This window comes from Halichoerus grypus, chromosome 15, assembly GCF_964656455.1.
Source record: "Halichoerus grypus chromosome 15, mHalGry1.hap1.1, whole genome shotgun sequence".
Lineage (NCBI taxonomy): Eukaryota > Metazoa > Chordata > Mammalia > Carnivora > Phocidae > Halichoerus > Halichoerus grypus.
Window position 1 is genome coordinate 46,089,337 of NC_135726.1, and position 15,637 is coordinate 46,104,973.

Consider the following 15,637-nt stretch of genomic DNA (forward strand, 5'->3'; position numbering starts at 1 on the left):
TAGCAGAGACCTGAACAATGTCTAGGAACTGGTAAGGCCAAGAGTATGGACTAATATGTAGGGTAGATGAAATCATTTTGTGTATGTGTGTGGGGGGGAAGTATTACAGTTTAGTGCATTTAAAAAACTGAGAAGACCAGTGTAGCTATAACTTATTGTTGAGGGGAGAGAGGTATCAGGTTGAAGAGGCAGGCAGGAGGCAGATTACTGAGGAATTGTTAAGACCAAGTTAAGGAATACAGATCTTATCCTAAGGACAATGGGGAATCACTGAAGCATTTTTAACAGAACAGTGCCAGGCTGAATATCACTCTGGCTGCTAAGGGTGTAAAACTGGAAGGGCAGTCAGCTAAATAAAATGCTGCTTTTGTGCCCAAATAAAAGACAATCTTGGCCTGGATCATCTGTTGACAGTGGAGATGGAAAGAACAATTTCAGGACATATTTAGGCCTACCCCAAACAATCTTGCTGTGTAAGTGTTATAAGAGGAGAATGGAGCTCAGATGTTTTCACCTTTGGGGTTTGATGTATTTGCTCAAGGACTTAATTGATATTTTTAAATCCATTCTTTTTCCTAGTCTTTTTTCTGATCTTCCAAAGGTCTTCCAAAATAATAGCTACTAAACACTGTGGCAGTTACTTTATACAACTACATAAATATATTTTGTGTGATTTCAGAATCATTCAATAATCATTGGAGCTGGGGTTCAGAATACTTATCTGTTTGCATCCTTGCAGTCTGCCAATAGTATCACATTACCTCTATCTGCTCTTTCCTTCTCTCAGACTTTAAAACTAGATTCTCAATTACAGTAGCTTTTGCTGAGTCCCCTTTTTTGTTCTCCCAAGCTTAGCCTCATAGACTTCCTAGGCAAACGTGGATTTTATGAAATGGCATAAATAAGCCACATTCTAACCACCATAGATTCTTCCTTCTGCAGTGCTCATTCATCACATTAATCTTTCATCAGGATACTGCTATATCTGGAGTAACAGTCTCTTCTATTTCCTTCAGATTATATGCAATTTATGTTTGTTACTTGATTATTTATCCTAGATTTTTCCTTCTAGTTGTAGTTTCTTAATGCTCCAAACAACCCTAAGAAATGGGTTAAATGGTAATTACCCTCATTTTAAAATGTATATGACACTAGATTTATTCTATAACAAAATTGGGGTAGAGCCTAGATGTCTTTATATTTATCAAGCTCCCTGTGTTTGAAGGGGATTTTTATTTAAATCACTATTTAGGAACAACTGACTAATCTGTTTTCCTAAATATCTCCTTCACCTTCCAGTGTGACTTCTTTTTACTTTGCTTTTCAATTGATCAAATTGCCCAATCATATTTGAGAACGGTATAAGCTACTCACTTTTTATGAAAATTAGTTTCAGTTAAGTCTTTTCATTTCTATTAAAGTTTTTTTTCTCCCAGAACACAAAAAAAGTGAATGTTTGCTTTTATATTTTCTTTCAGACTGTGAATCAAGGTTGAGACCAAGAAATTATTTCTGAAAAAGGATATTTATGGAATAGAATCATCCTGATGAGAGATAATGGAAAGACTTATAAAAAACAGCATTGAGTGTTCAAGTTTCAGAGGTGATTGGGAATGTAAAAGCCAGTTTGGGAGAAAACAGGAATCTCAGGAAGGACATTTCAGTCAAATGATATTTACTTCTGAAGACATGCCCACTTTCAATACCCAGCATCAGAGAATACATACTGATGAGAAACTCCTTGAATGTAAGGAATGTGGGAAGGATTTTAGTTTTGTATCGGTCCTTATTCGACATCAGCGAATTCATACTGGTGAGAAACCTTATGAATGTAAAGAATGTGGCAAGGCCTTTGGTAGTGGTGCAAACCTTGCTTACCATCAAAGAATTCATACTGGTGAGAAGCCTTATGAATGTAGTGAATGTGGAAAGGCCTTTGGTAGTGGCTCAAACCTTACTCATCATCAGAGAATTCATACTGGTGAGAAACCATATGAATGTAAAGAATGCGGGAAAGCCTTTAGTTTTGGATCAGGCCTTATTCGACATCAGATAATTCACAGTGGTGAAAAGCCTTATGAGTGTAAGGAATGTGGGAAGTCCTTTAGTTTTGAATCAGCCCTTACTCGGCATCACAGAATTCATACAGGTGAGAAACCTTATGAATGTAAGGATTGTGGGAAGGCCTTTGGCAGTGGTTCAAACCTTACTCAACATCGAAGGATTCATACTGGTGAGAAACCTTATGAATGTAAAGCATGTGGAATGGCTTTTAGTAGTGGTTCGGCCCTTACTCGGCATCAGAGAATTCATACTGGTGAAAAACCATATATATGTAATGAATGTGGGAAGGCTTTTAGTTTTGGATCAGCCCTTACTCGACATCAAAGAATTCACACTGGTGAGAAACCTTATGTATGTAAGGAATGTGGGAAGGCTTTTAATAGTGGCTCAGATCTCACTCAACATCAGAGAATTCACACTGGTGAGAAACCCTATGAGTGTAAGGATTGTGAGAAGGCCTTTAGAAGTGGTTCAAAACTTATTCAGCATCAAAGAATGCACACTGGTGAGAAACCCTATGAGTGTAAGGAATGTGGGAAGGCCTTTAGTAGTTGTTCAGACCTTACTCAACATCAGAGAATTCATACTGGTGAGAAACCTTACGAATGTAAAGAATGTGGCAAGGCCTTTGGTAGTGGCTCAAAACTTATCCAACACCAGCTAATTCACACTGGTGAAAAACCGTATGAATGTAAAGAATGTGGAAAGTCCTTCAGTAGTGGTTCAGCTCTTAACCGGCACCAGAGAATACACACTGGTGAAAAACCCTATGAATGTAAGGAATGTGGGAAGAATTTTGGTACTGGCTCAAGCCTTACTCAACATCAGAAAATTCATAGTGGTGAGAAACTTTATGAATGTAAGGAATGTGGAAAGGCTTTTGGGAGGGGTTCAGAGATTCAGCAACATAAAAAAAATCATAGTGGTGAGTAGCTCTGTGAATTGGAAATTTATGTTAGAATTATGTGGTTAAGGAAGGACACATAAGAAAACTCTTATTAGGGAGTGTCACTACAAATGTAACTAAGGTACAAATGCCTTACTTGTGCTTTACCACTTCATCTGAGAGAATTTATACAGGAAAAGAAAAACCATTCTGAAGAACTCTATCTATATTCATTCTTTCATTATTTTTAGAAAATTCATACTTGTGAATATTAAAAATTAAAAAACTGCTTATTGTATTTTGCCTTTATTTTAAACATCAAAAAATTCATTTGGGGGCTCACCCTGCTACTTTTGTTTACTGATCCATCTCAAAATTATTTTAAATTATTTATTGAGGGTCTAAATTTGTCCCTCCCTGTTTCTCATTTGAATACCATTTATTTAATAACCATATCTATTTTTGTATTTTTTATTGCCTGTTTGATGGTGAGTTATATTTTTATACATATGAAGCATGGATATCAGGTCAGTCTTCGTTTTCTAAATTTGCATATCTGTGTATCTGTGTTCCATTTTGTTTGTGTTGTTACTGTTACTTTTAAGTATCCTTTAATATCTTGTGGATCTGTATCTTTTGTTTTGGAATACTGTTTTACTTTACTTTTATAAAGTCTATACTCTTTTTGCAAAACAGTTCTTCTCTATATTAATGTAGATATGAACAAAAATAGTTATCTGTAATCATACCAACCATAGACAATCACTGTCGAACTTTTGTAGCAAACCCTTTAAGACTATGTCATGGTTTTTGAAAGAAAGTGTGATTATGCTATACTATAATCAGCCTTTAATATTCTTTGTAAATATATTGTTACTCTTCTATTGGCTTGAAGGTATTCACCTGTCTTTTTCAAGCCCCTATTTTGTCAAATATGGAAAATTTTGCCATTATAAAGAGTTACCTTGATGACTCCTTTTAAATGTGTCTTTATTTTTTATTGTTCATTTCAGAGAAAATGTATGGGGTCTTTTCTGCTTTTAAAGATTTATACCATAATGTATAAGCTCTGTTTCCCTTGACCAACATTCATGACCCTAGTTATTTCCCCAATGTTAACCAACTTACTTATTCTTCCAGATCCTTTTATATGCATATATAATGTGCTTATGGTAATGTGGGCATAATTAGCTCATTTCAGAGGCTTGTTATGTGGATTCTACAATTGTGCCTATCACATAATAAAACTTGCTTAGTATTAGCCTTTGTCATTATTATTATCTTTTCAATTTTGTTATGGAAAAACTTTTAACTAGTATCCATATTTTACTGAACATCAAAGACATTATAATGGAAAAAAGACATTCATGTAAATGAATATAAGAAAAGTTTGACCAACATGTATTTCTTATGACAAGAGATAATTCATCTTAAAGAAAAATATGTGATGGTAAAGTGTAAGAAGGAAAAATTCATACCAAGGTGAAAATAAAAATTCTTCATAGAAATTTGAATTTTGAGGAGAAACATCAGCATCATGACAGCATAAGATACCTACCCTCATTTGGCCCCTCTGTGGTTGTTGTGGGATCCAACACCATAAGCCCTGAGAGGAGTCTCACCCACATCAAGTAATAAGCTGACAGTCCTTGAAACAGGCTGTGAAACCAGCAGGAGTCAGAACCAGCCCCAGCCCCTTTTGGCTGCATTAAGGGCAAATCTGGAGAATGCTGATTTGAGCAGCCACTCACAAATGAGAGAGCCTTTGTAGAACTCCAGATTTCCTGAGGAGAGAGTCTAGCACTGTGTTGGAGAAAAAGAAAAAAAAAAAAAAAAAAAAGGAGGGGGTAAGATGAACTTTACCAGTGCCACCCCTTCCCCAAGGTGGCATACCATGGAGCTGAACTAGCCAGCAATGACTTCTTCTGCAGGAGAAAACAGTGGGTGATTGCCCAGCTTCCCTACCTGTATAGGATGCTGTTTCTCTCCTGCAGCACCCACAATATTGAGACAGTACCTGCATGACTGCAGGTAGAGGAGATGAGGATATAAGAATATCAGAATGTATTAAAGAAATACAATTCCTACCAGCTGCATCCAGGATGCCAGCAGGAAGCCCACCACAAGCTGCTGGGAAAACCTTGCACAAGGATCCCCCACTTGGCTTGCAGGCACCCCCAGTGCCCCAAACGTTAAACCCACAGCTCCCTCAATTCTTCAACTAGCTCTTTGTGTACGCTCCCAAGTATGGCAGTAAGGGCCAGTTTTGGTAGACAGAGAGCATGGAGAAAACAGGCCAGAGTCTGTGGTGAGGGAGAAATCACAAACGAGCTATAGTATTATTTTAGGAAAAACAAAAGAGGTTTCCAGCCGCCAACCTGGTGAGTTGTAAGGTTGAGAGAAGACAAAGAAGCTTAAGATTTCTGCCACAAGGGGGCAAGAAGCAGGGAGCACATGTATTCCTACAAGGACAGAGAAAGCCTCAGTTATAAGCAGGACCAATAAAAAGTATCTCTGACCTGAAGGCATCTAGTAATATTTGGAGGAGGTGACTACTTCAAATGAGAAAACGGCAATGCAAAACTCTAAGAAACATGAGGAATCAATGAAACATGACATTACAAAAAGATCTCAATAATCCTCTAGTAACTGAACTCAAAGACAGAATTCTGTGATTTACCTGATAATTCAAATTAGCTGTTTTAAAGAAACTCAATGAGCTACAATAAAACATAAAACTCAACAAGCAGGAAAGCAATACATGAGTAAAATGAGAAATTCAACAAGGAGAAATCATAAAAACAAACCAACAAATCTGGAGCTGAAGAATGAATGAAATGAAAAATGCAATAGAGAACATCAACAGGAGAATAGACCAAGCAAATATAAAATCAGAGAGATAGAGGATGGGGGCTTTGAAATACCCCAGTCAGAGGAGAACAAAGAAAAAAGGAATCAAAGAGAGTGAAGAAAGCCTACAAGATGTGTGGGACACCATAAAACAAACAAGAATATAAAAAATAACTACTGTTCAGAATATAAAAAGTAAAAAAATGGTAAAATCAAAAACATAAAAGGGGCAGTAAAAGAGTAGAGCTTTTGTGTGTGATTAAAGTTGCTATCCATCAGCTTAAAATGGACTGTTTTAAAAGATTTTTTTAAAGATTTATTTATTTTAGAGAGAGGGCAGGGAAAGGGGCAAAGGGAGAGGGAGAGAAAGAATTCTCAAGCAGTCTCCTCACTAAGTCCAGAGCCTGAAACAGGGCTCGATCCCAGGACCCCAAGATCCTGACCTGAGCCAAAATCAAGAGCCAGCCACCTAACTGACTGAGCCACCCAGGTGCCCCTATAAGATGTTTTATGTAAGTCTCATGATAACCACAAAGCAAAAATCTATTCGATTCACAAAAGATAAGTGAGGGGAGTCAGAGCATACCACCAGGGAAAAGAGAGGGAAAAAAGAACAATGGAACTACAAAATAGCCAGAGAGTTATTAATAAGATGGCATTAGTAAGTCTACATATTAATAATTTCTCTAAATGTAAATGAATTGAATTTACCAATCAAAAGGCATAGAATGGCCAGATGCATAAGATTCAACTATATGCTACCTACCAAAAGGCACTTCAGCTTTAAGGTCATACATAGGCTCAAAGTGAAGAGATGGAAAAAGATATTCTGTGGAAGCAGAAAGTGGGATTGGCCTTACAGGGTTGGCCCATACTTATATAAGACAAAATAGACTTTAAGCCAAAAATTATTATGAGACAAAGAATGTCATTATAGAATGATAAGGAGGTCAATTCATCAAGAAGATATAACAATCATAAATGTTTATGCACCCAATATTGGAACACCTAAATATGTTAAGCAAATACTTACAGATCTGAAGGGAGAAATAGGCAATACAAGAACAGAAGGGGATTTCAATACTTCACTTTAAGTAACAGATGGATCATTCAAACAGAAAATCAATGTAGAAACATTTGACTTGAATCATACGTTAGACCAACTGGACCTAACAGAACATTCCACTCAACAGCAGCAGCAGAATACACATCTCAAATACACATCTATCCAAGATGGATCATATGATAGGTCACAAAACAATTCTTAGGAAATTTAGACTGACATCATACCAAGTATCTTTTCCAACCACAATGGTATGAAACTAAAAATCAAAAAACAAGAGAAAGCTGGAAATTTTACAAATATGTGGAAACTAGGCAACACACTCCTGAATAACCAATGGGCCAAGGAAGAAATCAAGAGGAAAAAAAAAAATCCCCAAACAAATGAAAATGGAAACTCAACAGACAAATACATAAGTGATGCTATAAAAGCATTTCTTAGAGGGAAGTTTATAGCAATAAATGCATGTGTAAGGGAAAATGAGATTTTAAATAAACAACTTTAAATGTCAAGGAACTAGAAAAAGAAAAACAAACTAAGGCCAAAGTTAGCAGAAGGAAATAAAGATCAGAGCTGAAATAAATGAGACAGAGACTAGTAAACCAATAGAAAAGATTAGCAAAGCTAAAATCTGTTTTTGAAAAGACAAAATTGACAAAACTTTAGCTAGACTAAGAAAAAAGCAAAAAGGGGCACCTGGGGGGCTCAGATGGTTAAGTGTCTGCCTTTGGCTCAGGTCATGATCTCCAGGTCCTGGGATTGACATCGGGCTCCCTGCTCAGTGGGGAGTCTGCTTCTCTCTCTCCCTCTGCCTCTCCCCCACCCCCACTTGTACTCTCTCTCAAATGAATAAATAAAATCTTAAAAAATAAATAAAATTATTCTAACAACACATTATATATAAAAAAAGAAGAAAAGCAAAAGGACCGAAATAAAATCAGAAATGAAAGAGAAAACATTCCAACTGATATCACAGCAATACAAAAGATCATAAGAGACTACTATGAACACTTGTATGCTAACAAATTGGATAATCTAGAAGTGGATAAATTCCTAGAAACATATGACCTATCAAGACTGAATTACGGAGAAGTAAAAAATCTGGAGAGACCAATTTCCAATGAAGAAAAGCCCAGCACCAGATGGCTTTGCTGTTGAATTTTATCAAACATTTGAAGAATGCCAATTCTCAAACTCTTACAAAAAATTGAAGAGGAGGGAACACTCCCAAGCTCATTTCAAAAGGTTAGCCTTACCCTGATGCCAAAACCATACAAGGACACCACAAGAAAAAAATTACAGGCCAATAATCCTGATGAATATAAATGCAAAAATTCTCAAGAAAAATATTAGCTTACTGAATTCAACAGGACATTAAAAGAATCATACACCATGATCAAGTGGGATTTATCCCTGAGATACAAGGATAGCTCAACATATTCACATCAATAAATGTGATATACCACATTAATAGAATGAAGAATAAAAATCATATGATCATCTCAACAGGCGCAGAAAAGCATTTGACAAAATGAAACATCCCTTAATGGTAAAAACACTCAACAAATTTGAGTATAGAGGGAACATTCCTCAAACAATAAAAGCCAAATATGACAAACCCATAGCTAACATCATACTTGACAGTGAAAGGTGGAAAGTTTTCCTTCCAGTTCAGGAATAACACCAGGATGTCTACTCTCACCACTCCGATTCAACATAGTACTGGAATTTCTAGCCAGGGCAATCATATGCGAAAATTAGTATAAGGCATCCAAATCGGAAGGGAAGAAGTAGAATTGTCTCTGTTTAGATGATATGATCTTATATAGAGAAAATCCTAAGGACTCCACCTTAAAACTGTTAAGAGCTAAGAAAATACTAAAGTTGCAGGATATAAAATCAACATACAGAAATGAGTTGTGTTTCTATACACTAGCAACAAAATACCTGAAAAAGAAATTTTAAGAAATCTTATTCACAATAGCATCAGAAATAATAAAATATGTAGAAATAAATATAACCAATGAGGTGAACAATCTGTGTGGTGAAAACTACAAGACTGATTAAAGTAATTGAAGAAGACACAAGGGTGGGGGGGAAAGATGGCGGAGGAGTAGGGGACCCTATTTCAACTGGTCCCCAGAATTGAGCTGGATATCTACCAGACCACTGTGAGCACCCACGAAACCAGCCTGAGATGTAAGAAGATCTGGATCTCTAAAAACAGAATATCACAGGCGGTTGGTTTTGAGGTATGAAGCGGGGAGCCGTGATTCCGCGGGCAGATATCAGAGGATAAATGGCAGCGGGAGGGTGCGTGGCCGTGGGGATCCTACACAGCCGGTGAGCAACAGCCTCGTGCGCTGGGGACGGGGCACAGACTCGCAGACTGGTAGCGGCAGGGAAAGGACTTTTGGGCAGCCCCCGGGACAGAAAGCCGGAGAGGCGGGGTCGCGGGCGAGCGCAAACTGGGAGCGGCTGGCGGTTTTCTTTTTTTTTTTTTCTTTTTTTTTTAAAGATTTTATTTATTTGACAGAGAGAGAGATAGCGAGAGCAGGAGCACAAGCAGGGGAGTGGGAGAGGGAGAAGCAGGCTTCCCGCTGAGCAGGGAGCCCGATGTGGGACTCGATCCCAGGACCCTGGGATCATGACCTGAGCCGAAGGGAGACGCTTAACGACTGAGCCACCCAGGCGCCTGCGGCTGGCGGTTTTAGAAGCACAAAGGGCAGAGACATGCCCTGACCTGGAGGCAGGACTGGCAGTGCTGCGGAGGGGTGCACAACCCAGGACGCTGCAGTTTATAGCAGCATGGACAGAAACAGAGACGGTGTGACCTGGAGAGCTCACTGAAGAACAGACTGCGATCTCTCTGCTCTGAGGCAGAGGGTTGGAAACAGTCTCTTCTGCTCTGACTCACGGAAGAGACGCGGAAAGCCGCCAGGGAAAGCCGCCAGAGAACAAAAGCCCCGAAGACTGATTCCCACTGAGCCCATCCCCCGCCACAGGGGGGCAGGGCAACTCTGCCCAAACAGGGTTGCCTGAGTAACAGTGCCGCAGGCCCCTCCTGCAGAAGACAGGCTGGGAAAACAAGAGGCCAGCAACCCTAAGGTCCCAAGAAAACAGGTGCATCTTGCTTGGGTTCTGGTCAATAATTTGGACTCTATACATTCCCTCAAACACCCATCAACAGAATGACTAGGAGGAGGAGCCCCCAAAACAGAAAAGACTCAGAGATTATGACTTATGCTGCAGATTTACAAATGGATGCAGACATAACCAAGATGTCGGAGATGGAATTCAGGCTAGCAATTGTGAAGACAATGGCTAGAATGGAGAAATCAATTAATGGCAACATGGAGTCTCTAAGGGCAGAAATAAAAGGTGAATTGGCAGAACTTAAAAATGCTATCAATGAGATCCAATCCAATCTAGATAATCTAACAGCTAGGGTAACTGAGGCAGCAGAATGAATAAGCGACCTGGAAGACAATATAATAGATAAAAAGGGAAAAGAGGAGGCCAGGGAAAAACAACTCAGAATCCATGAAAATAGAATCAGAGAAATAAGTGACACCATGAAGCGTTCCAATGTCAGAATAATTGGAATCCCGGAGGGAGTGCAGAGAGAGAGAGGACTAGAAGATGTATTTGAGCAAATCGTAGCTGAGAACTTCCCTAATCTGGGGAATGAAACAAACATTCGCGTCCTAGAGGCAGAGAGGACCCCTCCCAAGATCAAGGAAAACAGGCCAACACCCCGGCATGTAATAGTAAAACTTGCAAATCTTAGAACCAAGGAAACCATCTTAAGGGCAGTTAGGGGGAAGAGATTCCTTATGTACAGAGGGAGGAACATCAGAATAACGTCAGACCTATCCACAGAGACCTGGCAAGCCAGAAAGGCCTGGCAAGACATACTCAGGGTACTAAATGAGAAGAACATGCAGCCAAGAATACTTTATCCGGCAAGGCTTTCATTTAGAATGGATGGAGAGATGCAGAGCTTCCATGACCGGCAGAATTTGAAAGAATATGTGACCACTAAGCCGGCCCTGCAAGAAATATTAAGGGGGGTTCTATAAAAGGAGAAAGACCCCAAGAGTGATCTACAACAGAAATTTACAGGGACGATCTATAAAAACAATGTCTTCACAGGCAACATGATGACAATTAATTCATCTTTCAATAATCACTCTCAAGGTGAATGACCTAAATGCTCCCATAAAACGGCACAGGGTTGCAGATTGGATGAAAAGATAGGACCCATCCATATGCTGCCTACAAGAGACTCATTTTGAACCTAAAGATACATCCAGACTGAAAGTGAAGGGATGGAGATCCATCTTCCATGCCAGAGGACCTCAAAAGAAAGCTGGGGTAGCAATTCTTATATCAGACAAATTAGATTCTAAACTAAAGTCTGTAATTAGAGACACAGAAGGACACTATATCATTCTTAAAGGGTCTATCCAACAAGAAGATCTAACAATTGTAAATATGTATGCCCCCAACATGGGAGCAGCCATCTACATAAGCCAACTGTTAACCAAAATAAAGAGTCATATTGATAACAATACGTTAATTGTAGGAGACCTCAATACTCCACTCTCAGCAATGGACAGATCATCTAAGCAGAAAATCAACAAGGAAACAAGAGCTTTGAATGATACATTGGACCAGATGGACCTCATAGATATTTACAGAACATTCCACCCTAAAACAACAGAATACTCACTCTTCTCGAGCGCACATGGAACTTTCTCCAGAATAGACCACATACTGGGTCACAAATCAGGTCTCAACCGATACCAAAAGATTGAGATTATTCCCTGCATATTCTCAGACCACAATGCTCTAAAATTGGAACTCAATCACAAGAAAAAATTTGGCAGAAATTCAGACACTTGGAAGCTAAAGACCACTCTGCTCAAGAATGTTTGGGTCAACCAGGAAATCAAAGAAGAACTTAAACAATTCATGGAAATCAATGAAAATGAAAACACATCGGTCCAAAACCTATGGGATACTGCAAAGGCGGTCCTAAGGGGGAAATACATAGCCATCCAAGCCTCACTCAAAAAAATAGAAAAATCCCAAATTCACCAACTAACTCTACACCTTAAAGAACTAGAGAAAAAGCAACAAACGATGCCTAAGCCACGCATTAGAAGAGAAATAATTAAAATTAGAGCAGAAATCAATGAATTAGAAACCAGAAACACAGTAGATCAGATCAACGAAACTAGAAGTTGGTTCTTTGAAACAATTAATAAGATCGATAAACCACTGGCCAGACTTATCCAAAAGAAAAGAGAAAGGACCCAAATTAATAAAATTATGAATGAAAGGGGAGAGATCACGACTAACACCAAGGAAATAGAAACAATTACTAGAAATTATTATCAACAACTATATGCCAATAAACTGAGCAATCTGGATGAAATGGAGGCCTTCTTGGAAACCTATAAGCTGCCAAGACTGAAACAGGAAGAAATTGACAACCTGAACAGGCCAATAACCAGTAACGAGATTGAAGCAGTGATCAAAAACCTCCCAAAAAACAAGAGTCCAGGGCCTGATGGATTCCCTGGGGAATTCTACCAAACATTCAAAGAAGAAATAATACTTATTCTACTGAAGCTATTTCAAAAAATAGAAACAGAAGGAAAACTTCCAAACTCATTCTATGAGGCCAGCATTACCTTAATCCCCAAACCGGGCAAAGACCCCATCAAAAAGGAGAATTTCAGACCGATATCCCTGATGAATATGGATTCCAAAATCCTCAACAAAATGCTAGCTAATAGGATCCAACAATACATTAAAAGGATCATCCACCACGACCAAGTGGGATTTATCCCCGGGATGCAAGGGTGGTTCAACATTCGCAAATCAATCAATGTGCTAGAACACATTAATAAGAGGAGGGAGAAGAACCATATGGTCCTCTCAATTGATGCAGAAAAAGCATTTGACAAAATACAACATCCTTTCCTGATTAAAACTCTTCAGAGTATAGGGATAGAGGGAACATTTCTCAAGTTCATAAAATCCATCTATGAAAAACCCATAGCGAATATCATCCTCAATCGGGAAAAGCTGAGAGCCTTTCCCTTAAGATCAGGAACATGTCAAGGATGCCCACTCTCGCCACTATTGTTCAACATAGTACTAGAAGTCCTAGCAACAGCAATCAGACAACAAAAAGAAATAAAAGGTATTCAAATTGGCAAAGAAGAAGTCAAACTCTTTCTTTTCGCAGATGACATGGTACTTTATGTGGAAAACCCAAAAGACTCCCCCCCCCCAAATTACTAGAACTCATCCAGCAATTCAGTAATGTGGCAGGATACAAAATCAATGCACAGAAATCATTTGCTTTCTTATACACTAACAACGCAACTGTAGAAAGAGAAATTAGAGAAACGATTCCATTTACAATAGCACCAAAAAACCATAAGATACCTCGGAATAAACCTAACCAAAGAGGTAAAGGATCTATACTCTAGGAACTACAAAACACTCTAAAGAAATTGAAGAAGACACAAAAAGATGGAAAAAGATTCCATGCTCATGGATCGGAATAATAAACATTGTTAAAATGTCTATGCTACCCAGAGCAATCTATACCTTCAATGCCATCCCGATCAAAATGCCAATGACATTTTTCAAAGTGCTGGAACAAACAATCCTAAAATTTGTATGGAATCAGAAAAGACCCCGAATCACCAAGGAAATGTTGAAAAACAAAAACAAAGCTGGGGGCATCACGTTGCCCAATTTCAAGCTATATTACAAAGCTGTGATCACCAAGACAGCATGGTGCTGGCACAAAAACAGACATATAGACCAATGGAACAGAACAGAGAGCCCAGATATGGACCCTCAACTCTATGGTCAAATAATCTTTGACAAAGCAAGAAAAAACAATGGAAAAAAGACAGTCTCTTCAATAAATGGTGCTGGGAAAATTGGACAGCCACATGCAGAAGAATGAAACTCGACCATTCTCTAACACCATTCACAAAGATAAACTCAAAGTGGATGAAAGACCTCAATGTGAAACAGGAATCCATCAAAATACTAGAGGAGAACATAGGCAGTAACCTCTTTGACATCGCCCACAGCAACTTCTTTCAAGATACATCTCCAAAAGCTAGTGAAACAAAAGCAAAGATGAACTTTTGGGACTTCATCAAGATAAAAAGCTTCTGCACAGCAAAGGAAACCGTCAACAAAACAAAGAGGCAACCCACAGAATGGGAGAAGATATTTGCAAATGACACTACAGATAAAGGGCTGGTATCCAAGATCTATATAAAGAACTTCTCAAACTCAACACCCAAAAAACAAATAATCAAGTCAAAAAGTGGGCAGAAGATATGAAGACACTTCTCTGAAGAAGACATACAAATGGCTAACAGACATATGAAAAAATGTTCATTATCATTAGCCATCAGGGAAATCCAAATCAAAACCACATTGAGATACCACCTTACACCAGTTAGAATGGCAAAATGGACAGGGAAAGAAACAACAAATGTTGGAGAGGTTGTGGAGAAAGGGGAACTCTCTTACACTGTTGGTAGGAATGCAAATTGGTACAGCCACTTTGGAAAACAGTGTGGAGGTTCCTCAAAAAGTTAAAAATAGAGCTCCCTATGACCCAGCAATTGCACTCCTGGGTATTTACCCCAAAGACACAGATGTAGTGAAAAGAAGGGCCATATGCACCCCAATGTTCATAGCAGCAATGTCTGCAATAGCCAAACTGTGGAAAGAGCCAAGATGCCCTTCAACAGATGAATGGATAAAGAAGATGTGGTCCATATATACAATGGAATATTACTCAGCCATCAGAAAGGATGAATACCCAACTTTTACATCAACATGGATGGGACTGGAGGAGATTATGCTAAGTGAAATAAGTCAAGCAGAGAAAGTCAATTATCATATGGTTTCACTTATTTGTGGAATGGGGGTATAGCTCAGTGGTAGAGCATTTGACTGCACTTATTTGTGGAACATAAGGAATAGCATGGAGGACATTCGGAGAAGGAAGGGAAAAATGGGGGGGAGGAATTGGAGGGAGAGATGAACCATGAGAGACTATGGACTCTGAGAAACAAACAGGGTTTTAGAGGGGAGGGGGGAGGGGGGATTGGTTAGGCCGGTGATGGGTATTAAGGAGGGCACGTACTGCATGGAGCACTGGGTGTTATACGAAAACAATGGATCGTGGATCACCACATTAAAAACCAATGATGTATTGTATGGTGACTAACATAACAATAAAATTAAAAAAAAAAAAGAAGACACAAATAAGAGATATCCCATGTTCATGGATCAGAAGAAATATTATTGTTAAAATGTCCATTCCATGGGGCGCCTGGGTGGCTCAGTCATTAAGCGTCTGCCTTCGGCTCAGGTCATGATCCCAGGGTCCTGGGATTGAGCCCCACATCAGGCTCCCTGCTCGGCGGGAAGCCTGCTTTTCCCTCTCCCACTCCCCCTGCTTGTGTTCCTTCTCTCGCTTTGTCTCTCTCTCTCAAAAATAAATAAATAAAAATAAAATAAAATGTCCATTCCACCCAAAGCCATGTATGGATTCAATGCCATCTCTATCGAAATTCAACTGGCATTTTTCACAGAAATAGAAAAACAATCCTAAAATTTGTATAGAGCCACAAAAGACCATGAATAGCCCAGGTAATCCTGAGTAAGCAGAACAATGGGGAAGGCATCATACTGCCTAATTTCAAACTATACTATAA

The 15,637-nt window shown here is 38.9% G+C and overlaps 2 protein-coding genes across 2 annotated transcripts in view; both read left to right on the forward strand.

Moving 5' to 3' along the window:
- Positions 1 to 7,428, forward strand: part of ZNF345 (zinc finger protein 345) — a 29,945-nt gene extending 22,517 nt beyond the window's left edge. The window contains exon 3 of the mRNA XM_036114376.2: positions 1,479 to 7,428. Within this exon, the coding sequence (XP_035970269.1) occupies positions 1,558 to 2,997 (1,440 nt within the window). The 5' untranslated portion in view covers positions 1,479 to 1,557 and the 3' untranslated portion in view covers positions 2,998 to 7,428. The remainder of the gene's footprint in view (positions 1 to 1,478) is intronic.
- Positions 1 to 15,637, forward strand: part of LOC118553132 (uncharacterized) — a 62,150-nt gene that overhangs the window by 22,521 nt on the left and 23,992 nt on the right. The window lies entirely within an intron of this gene.